At 40.9% G+C, this 16,883-nt stretch overlaps 1 protein-coding gene across 6 annotated transcripts in view; it reads right to left on the bottom strand.

The window, feature by feature from the left end:
- Nucleotides 1-16,883, bottom strand: part of CMC1 (C-X9-C motif containing 1) — an 81,856-nt gene that overhangs the window by 21,323 nt on the left and 43,650 nt on the right. The window contains exon 1 of one of the 6 annotated variants that reach the window (XM_069561219.1): nt 6,872-6,899. The exons of the other annotated variants lie outside the window; for them this stretch is intronic. Coding sequence (XP_069417320.1) covers nt 6,872-6,884 — 13 coding nt within the window. The 5' untranslated portion in view covers nt 6,885-6,899. Of the gene's footprint in view, nt 1-6,871; nt 6,900-16,883 lie in introns of those variants that run through there. 6 annotated transcript variants of the gene reach the window in all.

The raw sequence follows: 16,883 nt of genomic DNA, 5'->3' as shown, positions 1-16,883 counted from the left end.
TCCAGTCAAGTAGAAATCAATATTTCTGATTTTACTTTTAAATTACAATAGAAAATAAAATGCACACGTCTTCAGTATGCCTAGAGTAGCTTTTCCATTCTAGTCTACCATGGCAGGGATGACACAGTTGATTAAAGAATTATTCTAATTTGAGCACCAATATGTAGTCAGAATCTGATTAATCTGAACACGGAGATGGAATAAAGTAATTAAATATATCTTATTCAGGGCAAATAGAAAATTGACATAAAATAAACGTGACTTTTTTAAAACAAACTTCACTATTTGTCAGCTCAAGTAGTTAGGAATGTGCTTTATTACAGACTGACTGCTCTTGGAGGGGTCTTGTTTCAGGCGCAGGTATTTACGAGGTAGCCAAAGAAAAGAAACAGTTTTGTTCAAGCCATCCTCCTTCTGTGATCACCACTCCACAAAGCATGCACACACCTAGAAACAATCAAATCACTGTTTGACTCTTCCAAAAAGAGCTGGACGTACTGAGCAGGATAGAAATTAGTGAATCCTAAAGTGACAGAACGCTTACACGCTCGTAACCTACACTTCTAAAGAGAAGATGAAACACACCTCCCTCCTTTCTCACTCCTGAGCACTCTTCAGATCCAAGACAGAGAAGGGGAAAGTCAAATTACTCACTGGGTCGACTGAACAGAAGTATTGTTTGTCTTGTTAGCAAATGCAACCAACTCATATGAAAATGACAGAAAAATGTCAAACTTTAAACAATACATTTAAGAAAGCAAAATCACTGTTAAATGTACTAATTATTAGAACTGAAAATAATAATACAATCTAGAGTATTTAATGCATGCCAAATATTGCTCATTATATATATTATTATATATAATATGTAAAATAGTCTATTATAAAGATGTATTTTACATAAAATATATGAACCATTTATTTATTATCTATTATTTTTAAGCCTCACAATAGAGGTTATTCCTATATACTGAATAATTCATACGTGTTACTTACCTTGGGTGCACCTTTTCTCATTTCTTACCTATCATGTCCCAGAAAAGAATGTGAAGAACCAAAAAATTAAGTAAATTAACCTAGAAATGTAGATTTCCAAAATTCATATCCCATGAGAAACAGCCAAAGAAGTTACTTAGAGACCCAAACTAGGGGCATGAAAGCCAGAATTTATAAGATATGCCATTCTCCAGAAACTTGTAGACTTTGAAGCTGGGGCTACCTATGCGACATGCCATTTGCACGGCAGGCTCAAAGAATATTCTTGACTTTCATGGAAGACTCTCCTATTTTTCTTGAACCATACAGACATCTGTTTGATTTTCTTATAACTGAAATGTATTTTCAGAGAAATAACTAATATAAGCAGTACATACATATTACACAGTATACATGTATAAAATAGTGTATTTATAATATAAAATATTTCACATGTATATAGGAATCACAGTGCAAGCACTGAGACTGCTGAGCCAGTGCACGTGCCCCAGGTTTAAAGGTCGAGCTGTTGCTTTATCCCAGATACTGTCTGCCTTGCAGGAATGGAAAGAGCATTGCCAGACCCACGGATTCATGCTTCTTTTTAAGCTGGAATTTACGTTTTATGTAAAATCTCACAATTTTAAGTAGCTCATTTAACTTTGTTTCTAAGACACCATGCAGAGGAAACACGAAATACACACCACCTGTGCCCGCACAGTGGCTTCTGGCTGAAGGCTGATAGTCTGTGTCACCGGCTTGAAAGGCTCTCACGGACAGGTCAGAGTAACACACACATGCGGCAATCCCCTGGAGTCCTACCATCACTCACTGGACAACCTCTAAAGCAGAAGCCTCCTACAGATGCCAAATTAGCATCCCCGCCCTAGAAGCAGAGGAATGCAATGGAGGTGTTCCCATCTCTAACTCCTCGACCTCCTACTCCACAGGCCTCAGCCTTTTCACAGTCCTACAAGGCTGGGACGGATGGAGAATACTCCTAGGAATCAACGACAGAGAATCAAAGCGCACTCTTCACTGAGTCTGCGTTTCCTTCCAGTCCTCACTGGGGGGGATGCCGTGTGGGCTGCTGAACCTCCCTGACCGTGAGCTCTGAGATGCACCCGAGTCAAGAGCGGTGCTTCCCTGAGAGGGATGCTACTCTACAACACAAATAAGGAGGCTCTTTTCCTCCTCTGTGACACCGTGTGTGTGTGCTCAGCTGCTCAGTCATGTCAGCTCTGCAGCCCATGGGCTACAGCCCACCAGGCTCTCTGTCCATGGGATTTCCCAATCAAGATTACTAGAGTAGGTAACCATTTCCTATTCCAGGGGATCTTCCTGACCCAGCGATCGAATTCATGTCTCCTGCATCTCCTGCCTTGACAGGTAGATTCTTTACCACTGCACCACTTCATCCCACCTCTGTGACATTATCAGACGTTTAGTAACCTAAAAAGTAGTGTGTTTGCTGCCCTCCTGAAGCTTCCAACAGAGCAGCAGAGCAATGACACAGAAAACTGAATAGCAATTATGGGAAAATAGAGCAAACATCACAAGGCGGCAATGCCCCCCGGGGGCAAGTGTGCAGCCTACAGTAAGGTGCAGGGGGTTCCCCACGGCCACAGAGGAAGCAGGACATTCAAAGGGCTGGCCCCCCGTTTGCAAAGATAGACGGAGGAGTCCCAAGAAATGAAAACTACATTCTTGACCTTTCCTCTCCTGCTGAATTGCCTGTTAGTCAGTCTGTGAGTACAACTGCTGAAGTGAATAATTATCTAAAATAATCCACGTTTTCAGAATCCAGTACAATACTGTTTGTTATACTCATGCATAACATGAGTAAAATTTAACAAGTCAAACACATCAGGCTTGGTCTTAAGAAGCCACTTTACAAAAAACAATGCTAAATAAGAATTTTACTTCTGACCTGTACCTTATTAGTAACTTTCATGAAAATAATAAAAATAAACAATAAAAATTAAATTAAAATATAAAATATTCTAAGTAGAAAAATAAAAAAGGATTTGGAAATTTTCTCTCATAGGAAACAGAAGAAAGCAGAGAAAGTAGCTGTCAGTCATGTTCGTTAGACTCCACAAAGAATAGTTTTAATTTTAAAATAGAATGTCAACAGGGTTGATTGAAATAAAGAGAAATAAATTAATGCTAAATAATTACTAAGGAAGTTTTGTTTATGGAAATGAATAATTCAGTGTTTTACAAAGTAAATTCAAACAGCAGCTGCTTTGCTAACATTAAGCTAAAAAGAGCCTTCTCAAAATGTACAAACTTTAAAACTAGAGAATCATCATATTTTTAAACGTCAGAGTTATTTCCTGAGTCTTCTGGTTCTAGTGTAAAATATTACATGGTTTCAAACGTAATCGATCAACCATTTAAAGGAGTCTCCACGTTACATTTTTCATGGGGCATATCTGTCACATTCTAGCTAACTGAATATATGCATAATTCCTGGCCTGTTAAATCCTAGAACAGCTGGGGGAGATAGGAATTCAGATTTCTAACAATCTGTTCCCAATCCACTTGGTACTGAGTGATTCAGATCTCAAAATTAATCAATGGATGCCTTTCACTCCACTGCAGTTTCATTTCTGTCTCCCAACTACTGCCTCTCTTCCTCCTTCAAAAAGAAATGAATCCAAACTTAAAAAAACACACACACTTGAGAGGAACTGCACAAATTACAAATTAAGTACATTTTTACTAAATAATGTATCCAGTTATTTGTAAGAATCAGTTTCTCAAAACAGCACCTAATGCAGAAACCCAAGAAAAATACTCTCAAAGATCAGTTTGAGATGAAAACAAAACATTTTTAAACAGTCACATAAAACAAAGGGAAAACTAGGTACTACTTATATAAAAAAGTTTCTTGGTTTATCTATTGCCCAGTACAAACTGCAGTCTGAACCCTTTAATGGATCATGAAAATTTACCAGATGGCAAATAACACCTGTTTTTTAAAATGAAAGAGAAGAGGAAATAGCAGATATCATGCACTTCATCCATATAAACACATACATACATACAAAAGTGCCTATTTATTTATGTAGACACTAGGTTGACTTTAAAGTATATTTCTTACGTTCAGCCTGGTGAAAAAAAATTTTGAAAGCCACTGGCCTAGTACATGCTCATTCTTATCCTCCACAACAGTAGGAAAACAACTGAAACAATATATTCCAACTTTATCCTTCTGTTAAATACCTAACATTTCTATATGTACCTACTCTAGGCACTTGGAATAAGACAGTAAAACAAACCAGGCTCCCTGTCCTCAAAAGAACCAGACAAGAAATACAATATTGTAAGGTGGGTCAGAACGTGGGCACAATTATAAGAAAAAAGCAGAGAGAGGTAAGGGGATTACGGGAGGGTAGATGCAGTGGGTCCTATTTTTTGCAGGGCTGCTGAGGTCGGACCTGCTGAGAATCTGGAGGGAAAACTTAAAGTAAGGAATCAATAATATTATTTGTATACACAATGGCAGCATAATATAAATACTTTAGTTTCTTTTTCTTTTTTAATGTAATTTTTACTTTTTGATGGGAATACTAGACTGACTACCTGACCTGCCTCCTGAGAAATCTGTATGCAGGTCAAGAAGCAACAATTAGAATTGGACACGGAACAACAGACTGGTTCCAAATTGGGAAAGGAGTACGTCAAGGCTGTATATTGTCACCCTGCTTATTTAATTTCTATGCAGAGCACATCATGAGAAACGCTAGACTGGATGAAGCACAAGCTGGAATCAAGATTGACAGGAGAAATATCAATCACCTCAGCTATGCAGATAACACCACCCTTATGGCAGAAAGCAAAGAAAAACTGAAGAGCCTCTGGATGAAAGTAAAAGAGGAGAGTGAAAAACTTGGCTTAAAACTCAACATTTAGAAAACGAAGATCATGGCATCTGGTCCCACCGCTTCATGTCAAATAGATGGGGAAACAATGAGAATAGTGACAGACTTTATTTTTGGGGGCTCCAAAATCACTGCAGATGGTGACTGCAGCCATGAAATTAAAAGAAGCTTGCCACTTGGAAGAAAAGCTATGACCAACATAGACAGCATATTAAAAAACAGAGACATTACTTTGCTGACAAAGGTCTGTCTAGTCAAAGCTACGGTTTTTCCAGTAGTCATGTATGGATGTGACAGCTGGACTATAAAGCAAGCTGAGCACCGAAGAACTGATGCTTTTGAACTGTGGTATGGAGAAGACTCGGGAGACTCCCTTGGACTGCAAGGAGATCAAACCAATCAATTCTAAAGGAAATCAATCCTGAATATTCATTGGAAGGACTGATGCTCAAGCTGAAAACTCTAATACTTTGGCCACCTGATGCGAAGAACTGACTCACTTGAAAAGACCCTGATGCTGGCAAAGATTGAAGGTGGGAGCAGAAGGGGATGACAGAGGATGAGATGGTTGATGGCATCACCAACTTGATGGACATGAGTTTGAGTAAACTTCAGGAGTTGGTGATGGACAAGGAGGCCTGGCGTGCTGTGATTTATGGGGTCGCAAAGAGTCAGACACGACTGATCAACTGAACTGGAACTGGAATACTTGATGAGGCTCTCAAAATTGTAGTGCCAGTTCTATAACTTTGTTGATGGAATTCATTTATGTAACTACCCCACAGACAGGAACCACTCCAGGCATACATCATGTTATGGTAAACAGAGGGCTCTGGAGCAGCCCTTTCTCACTGTGCATGCCTATCATGAAGGTTTAAAAAAATAATAACCTTACATTTTAGCCCATTTTTAAAAAAAGATGTCGGCAACAATATTTTATTTCATTTCATGAAAATTGGAATTATTTTGTTATTTTAGATATAAAAACATTTATTTAATCTACTTATACAGACATATGGGCATATGTCTGGACACTTAGATTGCTTACAATCTTCGCTATTAAAAACTGTGGCAATAAGTACTTTTGTATACACATACTTTAACCCCTTATCAAAATAAGTTCTTAAAAAAATAATTATCCTCTTCCTTTATTTGAAATCAATACAGTTCTAATTTAATCACACAGTAAAATATCTTAGGAAGGTCTTAGGAAGAAAATGAACAAGGACTTTACAGAACTCAAAACAAGATTTTAAGTTAAAAAAAATACTTTGGGGACTTCCCTGGCAGTCCCATGGTTAAGACTCCACCTTCCAATTTAGAGGGTATGGGTTTGCTTCCTGGTCAGCTAAGATCCCACATGTCTCATAGCCAAAAAAACACAAAACACAAACAACAGAAGAAATATTGTGACAAATTCAATAAAGACTTTAAAAAAGGTCCACATTAAAAAAAATCTAAAAATATATATTAAAAAAATAAGAATACTTTGAAAACATGTATGTTTTGCTGTAATGTAATTAGAAACCTGAGACTGAAAACCTTCTGCTGAACGCCGGGTATCTTCCGGGATCTCTCACAACCACTGACCTCAGACCTAAGGCATCCAGGTTCTCTGCTTCTAGCAAATCATCTAAAACCAAACTTTCCCTGGCATCATCATGCTTCTCCTCAGTGACCTCTTCAATCACCAAGTCCTGCTAAAGTCTCCTTTGATTAAAGGTGAAATTCTCAGGAATAAATGCAAATTTCTGCATTTATTACATTAAAAAAAAAAACCTTTAGAAGAGACTGACTATAAAGTCAATATGCTCTGATAATATAAAAAACAACAGGACGTCAGTGTCACGATCGCAGCGGCAGCTCACGGTCTCTCTGTGCTCTTGTCTGAGACGGTTCTGGACAAATCATCGCGTTCCTAGAGAAAGGGAGCAGGAACCTGGATGTCAGAAACCACAAGCGATGCACAAGCCATGTTATGGTCTAGCTACATCCTGGAAACCCACCTGGGGTATGCATGCTCAGTCGTCTCAGGCGTCTGACTCTTTGCAACCCTTGGGACGTAGCCTGCCAGGCTCCGCTGTCCATGGGATTCCCCAGGCAAGAGGACTGGAGCGGGTTGCCATGCCGTCCTCCAGTGAATCTTCCAGACACAGAGACTGAACCCATATCTCCTGTATCTCCCGCACTGCAGATGGATTCCTCAACACTGAGCCACTGGGGAAACCAATGGGAAACTGAAAACGTTTAATTTAGCCAGAGCTGAAGCTCAAGAAAGAGAGACAGACTGTGACTAGCAAGGCAGAGTAAAGTGACACCTTGCGTGTGTTAAGTCACTTCAGTCATGTCTGACTCTTTGTGACCCCATGGACTGTAGCCCGCCAGGCTCTTCTATCCATGGGACACTCCAGGCAAGAATACTGGAGTGGGTTGCATTTCCTCCTCCAGGAGATCTCCCCAACTCAGGGATCGAACCCACATCTCTTACATCTCCTGCACTGGCAGACGGGTTCCTTACCACTAGAGCCACCTGGGAAGTTCAAGGGACATCCTGGAAGATGCTGAACCTAAGAGTATAGCCTGGACCCTAGAGGCAGCGGGAACGACATGGACCAGACTGTGCACCTCAGCAAGCTCTACCGAGCAGTTACACGCAGGGTGAAGTTAGGAAAGGGGAAGGAAAGGAAATCTTCCAGACAGGGAAAGCCAGTCTACAGACTAAGAAAACAATTCAAGCAACAGATACTGAGGACGGTCCTGGGTAAAAATGGCAGGATATTTCAAGCTCACGTGAAGTCTCTAAATCTACCTCTTGAATCTACAGGAAGGAGAAAGGTGCTGAGAGAACTCACTCAAGAGGCCAGAGAGCTGGTCTGTAGCAACACCTGTTCCCTGGGTGAGTGCATTCTGCCTCTGCTGCCTTCCAGGAGTTCTCAACCAGGAGGAGTATGAACTCCTGCTCTGCTTGTTCAGAAAAATAAACGAAAAGGAGTTTAAGAAAAGGAAACATTGGCTAGCTCTCACAATACAAGAAAAAGGTGTATCTCTGGTCTTACACACTTTACAAAGGAGCAGTAAGGAAAGAAAGAGAAGGTTCTGGCAAAACGAAGCTCAGATCCCATTCTTGCTTCACAGAGAAAGAGCTGAGAAAGTCCTGGAATCTCCACTGCCAGCCCCTTAACCTCAAGAGAAGCAGACAAGGCACACACAGAAATCGTCAGGAAAAAGCAAAAGCAAAATAGAGCATCTAGAACAAAAGCCTCCAGCCCCTGCAGAGGACCCAACAGGGGAAGAAGACCCCCAGGGCTGCTGCTCCCCACCCAAGCTCCAAACTTAACAGAGTGGCCCCCAAAGGCCACCCCACAGGAAAGAGGACGCGGCCCTGAAAGCTATCAGACGGGAACAAGGTACTGCCCGGCCTGCCTCCAGGCCCCCACAAGGGACGAGAGACGTCAGAAAAAGGTGGCGAGAGTGCTAGCATCAACCCACAGCTTCTCAGAGAAGCAGCAGGGCAACTCTGCAGACTCGCCCGAAGGAAAAGAAGATTCACCTCGGATGTCAAACTACATAGGAACTTCACAAAAACCTAAGCTCAAGAAAGCCAGACTTCGAGGAATGGCTGATAAAACAGAGTGAGATGAAGGAGGAGATAAAAATATAAACTGAAGACCAAGACAAATTCATTATAGTGCTAATAAATAACAGAGTAGACACAGCTAAAATTCAAGTGGGGGATTTTAATAGAAATGACTTGGATAATCATGGTAAATTCAGAGGAAAACAAAAAGGTCACACAGGGGTAGAGAAGGCCAAGGCGTGGCGGGCAGTTACTGTAGGAGGCAGGTTCTAAGGAGGCCTGGCAGATGCCAGCCCCCTGGGGCCCAGGCCTGGAGGGCAGCCTGAACCAGCCACCGTCTTCCGGGTAGAGGGCGCACCCTGAGAAAGGATCACGACTTCTCCCCTCTGCACACACAGCTGCCTTCCCAGCTCGCGTGCTTTGAGGAAAACCGCCCGTGGAAGCGGCTCCCGCGACCAGGAAGGCGGCGAGCAGCTGGGGCGCTGTTGGCAGACCGCGCCCCCCCCCACCGCGAGTCGAGGCTGCAGGTGAGCTGAGACCCCTGCCACCCGTGAGAGGCTGAGGCAGCCGTGTGCAGTGCTGACCCGCAGACACTGTGAGACGGCCAGTGTGCGCTGCTGGGGGACCACTCTGTTTGGGGGATTTGTGACGCAGCCAAAATGACACCAAGAGTTAATCCCATGTCCAAGTTCCCAGGACGACTGGCATCTTTGAGCAGAGGATTCAAAAAAGGCAAAGAAAAAAGACATTTTCAATGACAATTTAAGAAACGTTTTCTGAGATGAAGAATTGAATCTACAAATTAATGGACACGGTATAGAAAGAACTGATACAGACTAATCAACACCCAAGATGCCAAATGCAGAGATAAAGGAAGAATGTTTCTACTATCCAAGCAGAAAAATCAGATCATCTGCGCAAGCTGGGTGCGAGGTGAGGAGGGGATGGAAGTCAGGATGGCCTCTGCCTTCCCACAGCAACATCCAGGGTCACGCATCACGAATGCAACACGCCCCAAGTTCTGAGGAAAAGAACACCATCATTTATACCCACCCTCTATCTCACGTAAGGCAACAAGCGGTCACTTCCAAACATGACGGACAGTAAGGACTCTAGGATCCAAAGATTCCTCTCAAATAAGCTACGTGACAATGAAATCTAGCCCATGAACAGAAACCAAGAAACGGAATGAGGAGATGTGGTGAGCACTGAACTTTTCAGTTACAGAAAAGAAGTATTATACACTGTGACCATGTGAAAATACAACTGACGAAGACTAGGACCCAAAGAGACAGGATGCAGGGGGAGTGTAACATTTCAATACTGTGCCAAACTAGATCACGAAATTAAAAAAGACCCAATGGCTCAAGTTTGTTAATGGCTTTTATATAACCTTAAGATTTGAGGCAAACTTAGAAGTAATACAGTTTTTAATCAAAATATTTTACCTGAAAGTCAGCAAATCTTTCAGTTTAGTTTAGTTCTGGTTTACTAAATTCAGTTTTAAAATATGATGTATTTTAAGTAATACCTTAATCACAGAGAGAGATCTGTATGTGTGAATGTTGACATTCAGGATAATTTTGTGGAAGGGATTTCATATTTTCTATATTTCTTATATAAATTTATATAACTCATAATTTTATATAATTATATTAATTTTATAGTTTAATATAGTATTTATAATTTTTATTTCAAGAATGGTGTTTTCTAAAAGACTAACAATCAGATATAGGAGGGCGTAAATAATCAAAGTCTGAACTGGGGCAGAGGTATCAAAAATGGAAGCTCTCATATATAGTTGGAAAGATTCCTGAACTGGGACCAGTAACCTCAAAACATCCATCTAATGCAAACTTCTAAGATCCCAGAATTTCCCTAAATAAAACTTAGCTGCAGGGAAATCTCTGTTTTCTATTATATTAGGTCTAGGCTTTTTTTGCTAGGCTTTCAAGAAGCACCAAAACAGGGTCCTAAACTAGTCTTATAATTAGGCTTATTTTTAGGCTGATTTCTCTTCACTGTCCCACAGATAACTTACATTATATACAGCTTTCATGTTCTAACTCCTACTCAGGATATCTTCTAAATAGGTAATTGAGATGTTGCCCATTTTTAGGCTATTTCTTCCCTAATTATTGATATCATAAATGGATACGTTTTTAAAAAGTTAATCTAAATCTAACCTAGCTAAAAAGTCTATCTGCTGCATAAAATTCTCCCTAAGCTCTTGGAATGTAACTAAAATATTATTTCAGAATTCCTACAGCATTCATAGACTTTTCCATATAAAAACTAAACTCTAAATTAATACTACTTTGTAAATTATATTAGTCAACTAAAAAAAACTTACCAAGCTAAAAGATTATAAAAACCAAAATATTAAGTTAAATACAATCTGTTAAAAATCTTTAAGAAAGTTTTTAAAAAGTATTTTAATTTTTAAAATTTTAAATAAATCTGATTCTAATAAATCTGATTTGAAGTATGTTCTTAAATCTTTGATATTACATATTAGAATTTAAGAAGATAATTTTATGCCTTTATGTAGAATGCGATAGTTTACAAATTATTTTAATGCCCATTTTAAAATTTACTTCCAAAAATAACTTTATAACTTTTTGAAGTTATCTTCAAAAAGGCGAGTACATTCAAACACTAGAAACTAAAAACTAAAAATTATTTACTAAAAAAATTGTGTCAGCAAGAGACAATTTATGAAACTTCATAGATTTATCACAGAAACATATTTACCATAATCCTCTTTAACGACAACAAACTGTATCTCCAAGTAAGAAGCTAAAGCTGTCAGATGTGTTTTTCTCTCAAGCATGACTGAAATGTTTGCATTCCTTGTTTTAATATTCCAACATACTCAAATGGCTTGTAGTTCTATATTTCCCCCTTTATAGTGATTATAAAATCTAAAATTATTTTTAGTTGGCTCCTGGAATAAGACCCAAAATTTTGTTAAAAAACACTTCATTTACAGTAATGGGAAAGAGCAGAGAAAGTCAATGTAAATGAACATCATTTAACAACATTCTTAACAACAGGATTTACATATATTTCCACCACAAGATGGAGATAAAGGAGATATATTTACACATTTCAAAAATATATACTTTTTACTATAACAGTTGATATCATTTAGCTTCTAATCAGAAATATAGGCTGATCTTTAAATATATAGATATGTAAAACTATTCCATATGTGATGAGTTTCAATCACAGTTATTTCCAAAATATTCTTTTGCTAAAAGAGAAGAAAATACAAAGGCATATAATGTCTACAAATTTCAATTCATTTTACACAGGAAACTACCAGTATTAAGATGTTTTTAAAAATACACTGACAAGGATGATTCGTATATCTACACCACTGCTGTCCAAAAAAGCTTTCTGCAGTGGCAGAGATGATTAGTGACTGGATTATCCAATATGGCAGCCACAGGCCACATGGAGCCAGTGAGTACTGCAAGTTTGGATAGTGCTAAGAAGAATGAAGTCGCTTCTGTGACTAGTGACTACCAAGCTAGACAGCACAAATCTACACCATATATATCAAAATCCAATGAGTTTCAGGTATTAAAGTGCTTAAGTAAAACCTGAATTTTAAAAGTACAAACTAATGATAAAAAACAGGTTCTGACAATTAATAATCAAGGTTTTTCCATAACCATGAGAAAAAGAATGGAAAAGCTCAATACAACTCCAGAAATGAAAATATATATTAAAAGGAGTAAAGTTTTATAGCACCCCTCAAAGGAAATAACAAACAGCATTATTAAAACATATACACATACATACACTACATACTAATCTATTAAAAATATGTCAATAACCATCTGAATTTTTACATTTGATATAGAAATGTGCTGAAACACACAAAACATTTAAATATCTGCACACAAACCCCATATTTGCCATTTACTCAAGTGCTGGTAGCTCAGTTGGTAAAAAATCCTCTTGCAATGCACAAGACATCAGTTCGATTTCTGGGTCAGGACGATCTGCTGGAGAAGGGATAGGCTACCACTCCAGTATTTCTGGGCTTCCCTAGTGGCTCAGAGGTAAATAATCCACGTGTGATGCAGGAGACCTGGGTTCGATACCTGAGTTGGGAAGATCCCATGGAAAAGGGAACAGCTACACACTCCAGTATTTTGGCCTGGAGGATTCCACGGACAGAGGAGCCTGGCAGGCTACAGTCCATGGAGTCACAAAGAGTCAGACACGACTGAGCGACTTTCACTTTCAAGCCCAAGTTCAGTTAACATTTTCAGTAATGGGGAACAAATTGCTCCCTCTTACTAAACAGTAAGGGACTTCCCTTGCAGCTCGGCAGTAAGAATCTGCCTGCAACGTAGGAGACATGCAGGAGATGTGGGTTCGATCCTGGATCAGGAAGATCCCCCAGAGAAGGGAACGGCAACCACTCCAGTACACTTGCCTGAAGAATCCATGGACAAAGGAGCCAGGTGGGCTACAGTCTGTGGGGTCACAGAAGAGCTGGACGTGACTTGGTGACTGAATGGTAAAGAGCCCGATTCTATGATTACGAGGTAGAGCGCTTTGTGTCAGAGACAGAGTCTGAAGAGAACAACTCGGCCTTCACTGATGCCAAGCTGGACCCCATCCAGGCCAGAAGACCCAGTCCACACAGACGCCACTGGGAAGCCCACCACCGCAGCCTGAGAGCTCTGAGAGAAACGAGGAGCCGGCTTCGCTGAGGTCTCTGCTGGCTTGAGCAGCAGAGGGGAGGCAGCTGACTGGCAAGCTAGTGAGGCGACACTGAGGTCACAGAGAAGCATCAGAAAAGAATTCGTGGGTCAGATTCTTGAAAACACGTTGATGGTTGGATTATTCTGGCACACATGCTCTAGCTGTAAAACCAACCAAGAAATCCCAAAAAGGAGGTTCAATTAAACTGCCTGTAGGTTACAAAATTGGGATGTTCTCATTTTTAATTACAAAGTCAGCTTGCTTTGACTGGTCACACTCCACAGAAAATGAACAGAGCTTCCCACCCTACAAGATCTCATTACCTTGTTTCCACATGTGCTGTGTTAAAACTGAACCCCTAGAGGGCAACTCAGCTTCATTTTTTATTTCATAATATACTTCAGTTCCCAACCAGTTTATAGACGCCATGACCTGTTTCCTTAAATCTTGGAACTTTTCCTTTAAAACAAAAAGGAAACAGAAGAACATGGAGCTATTCCACTGCTGAAAAATATCATTATGGAATATATTCTTGAACAGTGCTAATTCGAAGATGAAGAATATGGTGTATTCTTATTAGGCATCTTCCTGAATAACTGACATCATAGATGGATATTTGAATATTAACACTCTCAGCAGGAACCATGCAGCAGATAGGAAAGACATACTTAACAAGTCTGTTTAATATAAATGCTCTGCATAACTTCACATTCATTAGATGGTATGTTAAAATGTACAGGGAAGAAAGGTGAAGAATCCAGAGCAGTGACAGCCCTAAAAAGGTCCCGCATAGCCCACTACAGGGAAACCAATGCTCCTTCAAGATCAAAAGCATCAAGGGGTTTCCTGCCTGCCCATCTCAGCTGAGTCTGCATCAGTGAGGCAGAAGTCTTGATATTCAAACAGGCCCACTCAAGATACTGGCACGGAAAAAAAGAGTTATTGTATACCAATGTGAAAAGTGTATTAGCTATCAAGGACACTAACCTATACACTTAACAGTGGTATCTTTGACTCAGCCTTTTTTTTGGTGAAACACAAAAACGGGGCATATGTGAGTCTAATATACACACATGATGAGAGTAACATAGCAAACAGCACTCTTGCCTGGAAAATCCCGTGGACGGAGGAGCCTGGTGGGCTGCAGTCCACGGGGCCGCTAAGAGTCAGACACGACTTCACTTTGACTTTTCACTTTCATGCACTGGAGAAGGAAATGGCAACCCACTCCAGTGTTCTTGCCTGGAGAATCCCAGGGATGGGGGAGCCTGGTGGGCTGCCGTCTATGGGGTCGCACAGAGTTGGACACGACTGAAGCGACTTAGGAGCAGCAGCAGCAGCAGCAGCAGCAGCAGCAGCAGCAGCAGCAGCAGCAGCAGCAGCAGCATAACAAAAGTGAGCTGAGAATTTCCCTGGCTGATATGCAGGATTAGAGCAGTAACTCAATCAGTCACGTATGTGTATGTTCTTTAATCCAAATTAAGATTTTTAAAGGACCAATTCTCATGCTTGTATATATACTCTATAATACATACTCGCTAACTAGAACAACACTGTAATTCCATCTGTAGACAGTTTTTGAGTGTAAACATGTCGTGATGCAGGGCCTTCCTCTCGAACAGGGCATCGAGGGTGTCTCCGCATCTCTGTGCACGGGGAGCACCACCAGGGTGGGGAGGACCAAGCAGCCAGGCACAGGCTGGGTAAGGACCACAGCTTCATGTCAGAGCTAATGTCCTCCCTAAAACTGTAAGCTAATCACTCACATGACATCATCCTGTGAACTCAGAGATCTAAGACGACCACAAATCAATCTCTGCTCACGGAGATCAGAGTCAAGATCTGAAATCTGACAAATCAAAGATCGTGCTGATGGAACACAGAGGAAAGGCCACCGTGGAAGGGGAAGTTTGCGTGCCACGAGGGGAGCGATTTTCCTAACGGGAAAGAGGGAGAGGGGTAATCGTGCAAGCTACAGGATAAAATGGGGTTGAGAATGAAGACTGCGAAAAAATACTTGGATTTATCATTTCCTAAGAGGAGTTTACCAAGAATCTTTGAGACTCTGGAAAAGAAGCGGAAGGCTTGTCTACATAATTTGGGGCTGAGCCTCCATGATGGAATCAAAGGGAATTAAGGTTCAGGAAATGTGACACATGAAGACTAAGAACAGCTACAGCCACAGAGCACCCAGACATTCACAGTTAACACGGAAAGTAGGAAAGGTGTCTAACACCATAAATTCAGGGTTAAACTGGTGCTGTGTTTTGAGTCTGGTCATCACTAAAACCAGTTATAAGGTTATGATGCAGAGTCAACGGGATTAAAAAGCTCAATATAAACAGACTATGCACTTATGCATTTTGAAAGTAAGGACTTGTATATGATATTCCAGTACAGAATAAAACTGGATGTTGATTACACACACACACACAAAAACGCAGACTGGCAATGTGGCAATATGAATTTTCGGATTACGTAAGTAGAAGTCAATTGCTACTCAATAAAAGGATAAACTCTTTAGCTATTTAGCCATTCTTAGGCCACAGAAGGTTTTTCTTTAGCTCTGGGGACTTAAAAATATTAGATGTTAAAATCTGACAAATGTGATGACTCGATTTCTCTAGAAGAGATAAGGAATAATACAAGTTTAAGGACACCTGAAGGAGGAAGAGACTGTGCAGAAGCCTGTGCCGTAGTAACGCCCCCCTCACACACACCAAAAAGGGGTCCTGCCACCGCAGATGGGCAACAGGGCGGCCCAGGGGTGACCCCAGGCTCTGGCAACACACACTATGGTCACTTGAATGAAAAACAGCTTCTTGCTGCAAAAGAATAAAGAAAGTCAAACTTTAGAAGCCTGTCAGCTTGTCTTGCATTCTGTTGCAGAATTAGTCCTCTACTTCTCGTTGGATAAAGTCTCCTGGGAAGGGAGAGAGGAAGACAATGGAAGGGGGAGGAGCCACTTTGGATGCTTCTGATTTCTTACTAGAACCCAAGTCTACACTTCTGCCTGAGGTGTTGAAGGTGCTACAAAGTCAGGCTCGGCTCGATTCCCACTTCTGATCTACCATCAGCCTCCCCAGAGCACCCCTGCTCTCCCAAGGTCAGTCTCCTTACTGTTTCAGGGACACACCAGGCCTTTCTCAGCTCCCTGCCTCAGTCCTGAGTATGGGGCCTGAGGGGCCTTTCCAGCCGGCCTGCCCCACCCAAGTCCTGCCCCACCCAAGTCCGGAGCTGTGACTCCGGGGCCAGTGCCAGGCCACACTCTTCACTGAGGCTCCCCCGACTACAGCAGGACTCGTGGGCTTTTCCAAACTAATCCACACAATTTCACTGTAAACTGTAACTGCAGAATTCTATTCCACATGTGCCTGGGCCGCCACTCAGCCAGGCTAGAGGTCCTTAAGGCAAGTCTCACTTCCAGTCTCTTCAGCACGTCTCACTATGCTGCCCAAGTGACAGGCACTCAACAAATATTTAATAAGATTGCTGTTAAAATTCTTTAAATCAGGAGCAATATTTTCTTGAAGTTTAAAAAATTTCTGAAGCAGCAAATGTCTGGTTATCGACTCAATCTTCTTTACTTCCCTCCAAACAAAAATAATTGACAAATTAACAGAAACCTAGAAAACTCTGAAAAAGGACAAATTTTAAAAATCACCAATATGCCCAATACTTAGAAACAACTTCTGTTAACATGTCTTCACAGCTCT

This window comes from Ovis canadensis, chromosome 19 (assembly GCF_042477335.2).
Source record: "Ovis canadensis isolate MfBH-ARS-UI-01 breed Bighorn chromosome 19, ARS-UI_OviCan_v2, whole genome shotgun sequence".
Classification (NCBI taxonomy): Eukaryota; Metazoa; Chordata; class Mammalia; order Artiodactyla; family Bovidae; genus Ovis; species Ovis canadensis.
Note: the sequence above shows the minus strand (reverse complement) of the source record. Positions and strands in the feature narration are given on the sequence as shown.